This window comes from Pygoscelis adeliae, unplaced genomic scaffold, assembly GCF_000699105.1.
Source record: "Pygoscelis adeliae isolate BGI_AS28 unplaced genomic scaffold, ASM69910v1 Scaffold242, whole genome shotgun sequence".
Lineage (NCBI taxonomy): Eukaryota > Metazoa > Chordata > Aves > Sphenisciformes > Spheniscidae > Pygoscelis > Pygoscelis adeliae.
The window spans coordinates 4,405,786-4,416,987 of record NW_008824369.1 but is presented as its reverse complement, the minus strand read 5'-3'; the positions used below and the strand labels follow the sequence as shown (position 1 = coordinate 4,416,987).

At 38.3% G+C, this 11,202-nt stretch overlaps 1 protein-coding gene across 1 annotated transcript in view; it reads right to left on the bottom strand.

Annotated features, from left to right (window-relative positions):
- The window catches only part of WIPI2 (WD repeat domain, phosphoinositide interacting 2), a 26,196-nt gene that overhangs the window by 13,483 nt on the left and 1,511 nt on the right, over window positions 1-11,202 (bottom strand). The window contains exon 2 of the mRNA XM_009320079.1: window positions 2,380-2,462. Within this exon, the coding sequence (XP_009318354.1) occupies window positions 2,380-2,462 (83 nt within the window). The remainder of the gene's footprint in view (window positions 1-2,379; window positions 2,463-11,202) is intronic.

Genomic DNA, 11,202 nt, shown 5'->3' with positions numbered 1-11,202 from the left:
ACAGGAAGAAATGATAAAATCTCTTCACAGCTGCCAAGTCCTGTATACTTCCTAACAAGCAACCACTCAAGTAGAGTACCAGGCTATACTGCACATCCTACATCCAGCTGACCTGAATTAACTAGTGCTTCTAAACATATGATTAAGTCCTACAGCAATGCTGTTAATCAGGTTTTTTTCCTATTTGTATTTTCTCCTTTACACTACACAAGTGAGCATTACCAGAAACTCAGATTCAAAATACAGTAAGAACAAAAAGAACTGCAAAATGATTTAAGGATCAGCAGTGAGAGGAGAACAAGCAAATACATAACAAGATTACAGTTTCATAAACACAAGCATGTAGCATCACAGACAAGAGCTGGTTAGAAGCAGCTAGATTATGATCAGCCCTGCTTTTATTCCATTTTTAATCCAAGAACATGAAGCATGTTATAAGCATTCATTAAGCCTTAAAGCACCCTCCAATCTAATACTTATTTTTACAGGTAGATCAACTGAGCAGGGAGTTCAGTGATTTGTACAGAGTCACAGTACAAGTCAGTGATGGGAGCAGACAGAGAAACCTCCCATTCTTTTCAGTCGTTCTCTCAAACACAAGGCAGATGGGGCATATTCTGTAGTCTAGACACCCACACAAGAACTGGCAGATCAATCTTACAGGAGGGAGGGTTCCTTAAAAGTGCTCACTCAAAACAACACAAAGTCTTTAGACCCACTTAAACTAAACTGGGAGGCAGGAGGCACGTGTCCAGAAGGCCTCAAGATACTTTTTCTTGCAGCAAGGAGGTAGCCAATACATAGGAAGCCCTCCACCCCACCGTATCAAGTTTTAAACAGGCATGGTTTGCAAGCCCAAGACTGAAAGTTATTTAACTGCGTACAAAAAAATAAAGATCTCAAATATTGAGGTCTGCTGCAGACATTGCATGCCCTATGAGCAGAGGTCAAAACAGGCTGGCTTACTCAGGTCAAACCATCAAATTTTCTACTAAATTTTACCTCACGTTCTGTGCTCTGTATTTATGGACTTAACACTCATGGAAGAAAACTTACAATATCAAAGAGGGGTTAAGCCAATACAGGCATCCCACAACAGTTTGAAGACAAGACTGCAATCAGCAGGTCTAAATTCTAATCCCAGCTGCTTTATCACTTTATTGCAAGATTTTGAGCAAGGCACTTTATGCAATCTGTACTTTTTCTTTCAAGGACTACCTAGAAGCAGTCCTGCGAAGTTCAGTTCGTCCAGTCTCTCTCAGTATGTTTATTCAGTGTCTCATGTAACAGGAGTCATCTTCACTTAGTCTCCTGGGGTGATATCAGGCCAGATACTGTAAGTGCCTAACATACTACAGAGGTCAGGTACCTAAACTCAACGGCATAAAATGGAATTCAAGCCACTGCTTAACCAGTACAACCAGACCATGACTCAAACTGGCAGATGTAGCTGCAACACAATTTAACCTGACCACAAGTGCCTAATTTGAACCTCACAATTACTTCTCTCCATTGACTGTATACAGAATCAGGCTGTCACCACAGATAATAGGTGATCTGAATCACACACCATTTTCAAACTTAAGATGCCACAGCGTCAGGTCACTTAGGAAATGGAGTCTGAAGACAACTCTGTTGTGTAGCATGGTACACTGGGATCTTACTATAAATGCTGACATTATAGTTGTTGGTACTATCTGTTCACATGGAGTTTACAAGAAAGCAAGGATACTCATGCATAGCATTCAGAGTTTACTTATTAGCACCTCAAAAAAGGGAAGTCTATGAACTGCTTGCAAAACAGGGAATACCAATTCTCCCCCAAGCCTCCCTCCGTTTCATCTCATACCCTACTCAACTACAATCAGTATTGAGAAGTTATGGGAATTTGGATTATGCACCCTTTTGGATGAGTAAACCTGCAGCTATCATGTTAAAAATAATACTAATATTTGCTGTTAGAAAAATAAAGAAAGATATAATCAAGGCTTTGTTTTCTTATTTGATAAAAGGTACATTAGTGGTTGCCTGCCCCAATAGCCAGTATAAAGACCCAAAAGACACTCTCTCACACCAGTAAATTTTTTTTTTTTACTGCCCAGCTGCTATATAACCTGGCTATTGGACATAAAATTAGAAAAGCAGAGTTCTCATAGCTATTACCAGATTCCACAACATACCAGCCAAATTTAAGTACAGAACACTGATCTATAGTTTTACCCTGCCAGCAATCAATGGTTTTGTATTTGTGTGATATTTCATCATACAGGTAAGGTTCCTCTTATGTCAATTTTGAACAACATGTGAAAAAGTGAAACATGTCTTATTCTTCCCAAATTAAGCCAACTGAGGGGATAAAAAAAAAAAGAAGATACTCACTGCATTCATAGATCTGCTCTAATTTGTCCACAGAAGAAAGAGAGAAGAATTTGTAGCCTGATTTACTGCCAACTGCAAGGGATCTGAAAGAGAAACAAGCCAGTCAGGAACATAAACTAAATCAGCTGTGATTACCCTTGGACAGATTCTTACCCCTATTCTAAAACTCCAGTTGGGTTAGCTCAGTAAGAAAAGCGATAAAAAGCTTGACCAAAAAAGCCACGATAGACACAGACAGCTTCCTCAACTCTGAAAAGGCCAAACAGCTTCAGAAGTACCCCAGGTGTGGAATCCTGCTTCACATTTTATGGAATGAGAGTTCACAGCTTAATGTAAGCCTACTGCCCAATTCATACTGGTGATTTCTCCACACAAACTAAAAGCTTTAGTGTGGAGGAAAGATGATGACTTGAATAATGTAATGCAAACCAATGACATCATTGCCTCATCATTAGAGGTGACCTCCAAGACCTTTTAAACTGGGCTGTCTGGAGATTTTTTGCTCTTTATACTGTAACCTTCCCCAACCACCTAGAAAGAGCTTTCATATTAAAAAAAAAAAGGAATTAAAGACTGCCAACTCTAATTTTCTCTGGTTTTATTTGATGACATTCTAGCACCTCCAAAGAACATTGTTAGGTCTCAGTCTTACAAATACTTATGCCGAATGTTTGATCACAGACGCCCTCTTAAAAATGCTAGTCACTGATATTAAACAGATTTTAACAATAGTAAAACATTAAAAAAACTGACTACAAACCCTTCTTTCCTCCATTACTCAATTTTCACACTTAGCTCACAGACCATTTAATTGCTTTTCCAGTCAGAGTCAAAGACAGGTCTTAAATTTTAAGCTAGAAAAACCTTTAGGCTTGTCTTGCAGGTCTTTACACATCAAGGCAGCAGACAATAGCACATTCTTGTTTTCCCCTCCCCATGTGGAGGATGATTTTATGCCACAGAAAATTAACAGTCAATACAGTTGTGCAGAAGTGTATTAGCATGCTTATAGTTCATATATTTCTTACTGCCAGGATACATGGAGAAAAACTAATTAAATGCCAATAAAATATATTTCAATATGCCAAACTGTGGCAAGTCATTCAATACAAGGCTCAAACCCAACTCTGCCAGTCAGCCTGCCAAAACACCCTTCTGAACTCAGCAAGATGATTCTCTATAATTCAGATGCACTAACTATTAGTTCTGCATTTAGAATACAATACAGATTCCTAGATTTCTTGCTCTTTCTCTATTTTCCTCTCATGGCTCCAAAGTGAGCCCTTTTTAAACTTCAAGGTACCCAGATGATTAAAATCGTTCCTCAAATGGCTTACCCTCTGAAATTAAGATCCCAAGCTATAAAATCAACTTCTGTATGATGGTATGACCTTCTCTTCTAGGAAAAAAAATACAACTGGCAGACTCTGGTTAAGAAATTATATTTGAGAAGGTTTAAACCTTCAAATTAAAATACGCACCCATCCAGGCAAGAGAAGTAAGCCTCCCCAGATTCAATAACCAAGATATTAAAAAAGCGTATTAGACTCAGAAACATAGAAGCAACTATAAAACAAAATTTTGTTGCTGCTCCTCTAAGTCACCTTAGAAATACTGAATTTAATTTTACTGCAGACAAAATCAGTATGTTCAGCAGACTATATCTGATTAGTCACCAAAGACTCTTCAGTGTTTTTCCTCAACTACTTTTGTACAAATCAATGAAAATCCAAATTCTGTGAAAAAATATGAAACTGCATTTTGGGAAAAAAAGTAATGAGTTAGCTTTTCTTAGATCATCTGCTGCTTCCCTCAAAAGAAACTTTAACAAAGAATGACATTAAAACTGTCGCTTCACAAAGGTAAACAAGCACTCAACTGAGTTAAAAATAAATGGTCACAAGACTCCTTGCAATATAAGCAATCTACAAAAGACACAGGATAATTTCCTCACAGAGAATTCCACATAGCAGCTATTTGCGAGTATATTACTAGGCAGAATGGATTCCTGTATTGTACTTACAGCTTTAAATACACAATATTGCTGCATCACTGTTTTACTGACAGTATCACGGAAACCAGTAAGCAAGACCATTTTTCTTGTCCTACCAACTACCTATACCTCATTTAAATAAGCTTTAGACAATGGCGAAAGCGAGTTGTATACATGATAAAAATCATTAGACTGAGTAGAAGCCAAAATGAAGAAGCACAGAACGGACCTTTCCATCCATGGCAACTGCTTTTTGTTACTTCTTTCAAGATCGAGGTGATGAAGTCACAAATCATTTATTTACACAGAACAGCTTGAGTTAGTATAATTAAACCCATTTCAGTATACAAGCGTAACAGCAAAACAACCCATTTTTCTTCTACAACAGCATTCTTTGTTTTGGAGGGTTTGGGTTTGTTCAGGGTTTTTTTTAATGTACTCTCAAATTACGTCTTATGAAACTATTGGAAAAAGGCTTTTTATATGTAATAAGAGAACTCATTAGGCTGAGTTATACCAGCATAATCATAATGATTTAAATCCCCCATCTTCCCCCGCACCGATATTACACTTAAGCCCTTAAGACACCTGATACCCATTCTAAATGACCAAATCCCACAAAACAAGTATCTAGCCAAAATTACCTCACCTCCGAAAAAATGTGCAACCATATGGGGAAGAAATATGATCAATAAGCCATTCAGCTATTGCTCAAACAGACAGTGGCCAACAAGAAGCTACTGTAGTTTATCAGAAGCTCCTTTTACAACATGGTTGTTATGCTTTATTATCACCAATTTTCAGAAGCTGATGAGAGACTGAAATTGAAAATAAAATCAATACCCCCCAAAATTGCCTTTTTTCTTCTAACATTATGCTACACACAGGTGTTTTTTTAGCTCTATTATGTGTAGCCTCTATTACACACCTTAGATTGTAGACTTTGAGCTATTTCATCATCAAGGTTGTCTACTCAGAACAAAATTACCAATATAGCCGTGATTTATGAAACTGCGTTTACCCACTTTTTTCAAAGATAATACTGTACTCTGATCCAAGACTACATAAATCTTGAGAATATTTTCAAGAACGGCTGTCATAAATAATTAAAACTAACCTCATCAAGTGAACAGTGTTATGAGATATTTCACACACTCGTTTCAAGATGCTGACATTCACTGTAAGTGCACTCACCTAGAGTGGAAAATCAGCTGGTTCAATCTCTCTGGCTCTTTAGAAACAAGTTTTTTCAGATGGGTTAGAATCATACAGGTTTTCTTTTGCTTCTTTAATATACATACAGAAGGAAGAAAACCAGTTTTTCCCTTTCCGTATCATAGAGGACCTTAACTATTAATCAGAAATATTCTACATTAATCAGAAAGATCCTACCAAGGGCAGCTCTCTCAGATTAAAATCACTTGCAGCTGCAGTATAAACACAACTCCAAAAGTCATTACTATTTTAAATAACTGGTTAATTAAACCTACTTTCATTATGATACAGTCTCATTATACTGATGCTCCACCTCATTTCAAAACCAATGTAAATTTCCAAAGGCAAAACATTTTGTGAACAAAGGCTTAGGATGGAGAAGGGGAAGAACAATAACAATAAAAGAAAAATCAATGAAATGACATAAGAAAATAATTACTAAGGAAACCTACTTTGCTTTATTTCCCCCTCCCAAATGTCTGCTGAAACCAAAGTCATAACATCTTACAGACATGTCTTAAAAGAAAGGTCAAGAACATAGTTACTTTGGACAAGAACTAAATACAGAAACTCATACGTTCAACAGATTTATCAGCAACACTCTGACAACCCACAGGAGATTTTCCCCTTGGTGTTATATTAAAAGAAAACCAACACAAACTTAAATCTGCTACAGCAAAAGGAGACCCCACTTGCTCATCACTTAACATGCAGCAATAGGCTGGGTCAACAGAAAGTTCATAATCCAAGTAAACGTCGCTACTCTCGGGCCAAATTCCCGTCCAAATTGTCACACACTGAGGAACAGTTCCTCTGGTCCAGATTCATCCGGCAGGCCCACCTCAGCTGCCACCTCCACTGCAACGGCAGCAAGTAACACGACGTAACGATTGCTTCTCTCGGCTACCTTCCCTGAGCACAAGAGCTACGTGATGGCTCTTTCCTTCCTTTTTTTGGTTTAGCTTTAAAGCCTCCTTGGAAAAGAGCTCTCCTGTCTTCAAGGATCACGGGTGAATGACACCTGAACCTAGGAGAAACAAAGGTGGAGGAGCGAATGCTCAGCACCCAACCCGTGTTCCTCTCACTACAAGCAGTTTACTACAGAGATCCAAACATCACATGCTGAGGGAATTATAATACAACTTCTGCAACATGAAGCATGCTATACAACTTTAGAACTATAAGCATTTGCTCAGAATATAGAAGCAAACTGATTTATTTGGGAAAAAAGGGCAGAATTAAATCAGAAAATAGATATATGGACAGGTACCTGTCACGACTAACTCCATACATAAATGAAAGCTGAGACTAAAGCAGACCTTGCAAATAAGGCATACACCAGTGTTTTCATTACAAATCCAGATGCAAGGCTTTGTTTTGTCCTTTCATCAGGAGTCTGTTTTCAAAACTACAGCAATTATTTTGTTTCCAAGTGCTGTCACTCGATTACTTATTTTTAAAAATGTGACTAAGACTCCTCTGCAGTCTGTTGACTCGCATTATTTCACAAGTAGGTTCTTCCGGTGGTTTTTTTGTTGTTTGGTGGTTTGTTTGTTTTTTTAATTGAATCTGAAGACTGTAGAGGTTAATTTTTAAGTTCTTCCAAAGGCATTTCTCTGGGAATATTTGTGTAACAATTTGAAGACTGAAAGTTTTACCTATTTTATAGATACATGTAAACTTTGAGATCTTGAAGTTATGCTTTGAGTAACAAGTTACATACTTCTATTATATTACACACTTCCCTTATGGGTTTTAAAGCCCGTACGAGTTTGTGAGGCGAGTTTAATTTTTCATAAGTGTATCCATGCTTAGTTTTAGTAGTTCTCCCAGAAGTAATACAAACAGCACTCAGGTTTAAGTGGTACTTCTTACCAAATATATATTGTTAAAGATTTCTAATTACTAAAACATACCTTTCACTGAGGTCACCTACAAGCTTCTACTGCACAGTTTTGCTAGGATACCTGAATTCTGATCGGTTACTTCAATTTTATCTGCAAGCTGGAGCTTCTGCCTCCCAATCAGAGAATGCCAGTCATGCTGAGTTGTGCAATGATTAATTCACTAGGGAAAAGGGCTAGGTCCAAAACAAGCACACTAATATCTTCTGAAAATGACCTTCTCCATGTTTTTACTTAATGAAAACTATTATATCAAAGAGAACCCACAAACCAACCACTTCTGCTGCATTATAGGTGGAGTGTTTTCAGGCAGAGTTCCAGTCCCAGCCAATAATTCAAGAAAACTCATGTAAATAAAGCTTAGGGCAATACGGAATAGAGAGGCAAGACAACACTTGCAATAACGTAGATACTATTCCAAGAGACACTGTCACTACATACAGCATCCACGAATAAACATTAAAAAAAAAAGTTAAGTCTGGGGAAAAAAAAACAACTAAGAGCAAGATAGAGGATATCTGCTTCAGTCATCAGGGACTGCAATAACTGGGAAAAGCAACAGCAACTTTTATGTTGACAACATTCTTCTAACTACCAGCAATCCAACTTCCCAAGACTAAAAGCCACCACGAAGCTCATCTCCTTTTTACAGAACACAATAATTAATTACCAACCCTTCATAAAGCCTAGGAAAAGTTAGCTTGATACCTATTTTTACCAGCAACAAGTACCATCTTTTCCTAACACAAGGCAATTGGCTCTGCTGCCTAGGTAAGCAAGACACATTTGAGCAGGAGTGGAACTGGCACCTTGTAAGTTGAAGATAAAAGCTTTAAATGTAACAACAACAATGCACCCATGTCATTCATTTTCCAGTTTTGTCTGTCAGCGATTTTTCTAATTACTGAAGCACACCTTAAAACATAATGCGAGCTCTACTGACTGGGAAGACGTAAACAAAGCTTGTCTTTCATATACTGGCTGAAAGAACATGCATTTGTTTACCTTGCCTGTCTGAAAAACAACTCCAGTTACTTGTAATATAACTTGAAAATAAGCAAGCTTTCTGAGGCCCAGCATGGGAAAGCGCAATTCATTCCTGATAAGTTCTTTTCAGCTCTTCTCAACCGGTAAGCGGTGACGATCTGGATATCTAGAATAGTATACTAATAAACCCAGAGAGCTGACTTCTTGTTTCTCTATTCAAACAAGAAACTAAGAAAGATCACAGCTGGAAAAAAGGCGGGGGGGGAGGGGAATCAAATAAACTTTAGTACAAGGAACTTACACAACCACTAAATTCTACTCAATTTAAGAACTAGAATGCAACTTGGTTATTTGGGTCACTTACCACATCAGACAAATGCTTTAGTAAGAAGCTGCTCAGAAAGACATCTGCAAGACTTACTGTTTTATACTTACTATTTTTCTTGGAGAGATTTCTTTTGAGACACTATTAGAAAGAAGGGATACTTACTCCACATCATCCAACCATCTCATTTGTCTCAAAGTAAGTGGCCTTTTGTATTATTCTCATAATTTTGAGACAAAAAAATACCAACAGGAGCCTTTTTCTGTTTATGTCATTTCTATAACAGATATCTGAAAATGCAAAAATATGCCAAAGTGCAAAAACATGCCAAGATGACAAGAAAGACTTTGTATCCCAAGACTCTGAATAACAAAGATGTACGGGCCAGGTCCAGGTCACATAAAAAGATAAATTAAAATCATCAAAATTCTCGTCAGCTAATCTAAAGTCTATGTAAAAATACATAGTTTTTATATAATCTACCCACACAACGGGCATTAGAATGCTGAACACCAAAAGGATCAGCTATAGCACAGAAATTGAAGAACACTTTTGGCTATTTATGAAAATGAAATGGGAAAAGTAGTGAAGTAGCATACACAGCTGAGGATTAGCAAGAAAGAAATCATTAGCCACTTGTCCCTTCCCCCCCCCATAAACTCAAAGTTAAAAAGGAACCACACTTTACTCTTCCTCAAAGAAAGATTTCAAGGTGTACAAGCCAAAGACCACCTAGATATAAGCTTATACTACATTTGCTTTCTTTTTACTTCTGTCTTTGGTTTGTTCTCACATCAAGCCTGCAGCTCTCTTGTTCAGAATAGGTTTTTTTTTGTCACAACTCAGTGATCTTTTAAATATATACAGCTCTCCACAAAGCTAAGGTGCAACTGAAAATAGGCACTGCTTTAAGGAAGGAGAAAATAGTAAAGCTTTTAGATCACCAAGTTGGACAGCACAGTTTAACTTAAAAACCTATATAATGACCTTTATAAACTGCAAAAGAAAGAGGTGACAGATTTCCTAGTTATTGTGACTTGGTTTATCTAGTAATAGCTAAAAAATGGATGGTATCTGAGCAAAACATGGGCATGTTTTCTATGCACAATGACAGAGCAAGCTCTATATGGTACTTGAAAAAATGTGAAAAGTAGTTGCAAAAGTCTTTGGCTCGAATCAACATACAGATAATGATTTACTTACAAATACATAGAAGACTATTGCTCCCCCACATCATTTATTGTAAGTTATTTAGTGTTAAAGTCTCTTGTCAAGTCTATCCAGCTCCACTTGTTCATCTCTTCACCCCCAACAAAACCTACAAAAGCAAACAGTATTTGCTTCTGTGATGTGACCTTTCTCCTCAATCTTGGCAGTCGCCATAAATAATCTTCTCGCCTTCACAATTCCCATATGCTACAGTACACGCTGAAAACAGTCAAGGATCTCCCTTGCGAGGGCAAGATATCATTGCTTGTAAAACGAACAAATAAGTTGTTAAGAGAAAAAACCACCACCACACACGTGGATTACGCTCTGTGATGCCAACCTGAGATCACTTCCTCTTACTCACTTCCTAAAACAAAACTCGTCCTTTCTCAAGTACAAGTTCTTTCAGTTATTGCCCCCCAGTTTCATCTCTTAGGCATTTAAGACAGTCGAATCCTTCTTTAAAGGATCTTTAGTGCTCCAATTCCAACTATTAGGGATTTCTTTAAATTGAAAAATATTGCTTTTTAATATCCCATATAAAAACTAATATGCATTAATTAATGTAAATATGCAGCAACGGTTAAATAATTTGCAAGATGGGCAGCATGAACCATCTGACCCTTTCTAGAATTGAAACATGAATAAGTGCAGTTTCAAGGACTACATGAGAAAGGCCTCGTTTTGAAAATCAAAACTAGAAGAAGCACGGCCTCATAAAAATACCTCTAAGCCTAAGGCGCATTGCTTCAACACAGACAGCAGGTGAAAATAAAAAGGCTGTATGAACTGATAGCTATAACGAGCTTTCAGATGAAGTCTCTGCACCTCCTTCAAGACTTGGGTCTTCACGTTATCTCAGTCCCTCCTAAAGGCTGGGCATCATTAGGAAGCAGAAACAGCCCTCTCTCCTTTTCCCAAAGCAACAGCGAGCAACGCCTCGCAAGTACCAGAAGGAAAAGCTCCCCAGGGCAACAGCCTGGGGGAGGGAGAAGGCAACGTGCTGCAACCGCAGCTCAAGCAGCCCACTAGCCCCCTGCTACGAGAGCGGCCTCGCACCCTGCGGCTCCACGCACAAGCCGGAGGGGAGAGGGGGGTCCCTCCTCGCTGCAGGGACAAGGGGGACCTTGCCATGGGAAGGGGTGGCACCAGAGCGGGGGGGGGGCCCCCAAGCCGCCCGACGGCCCGGC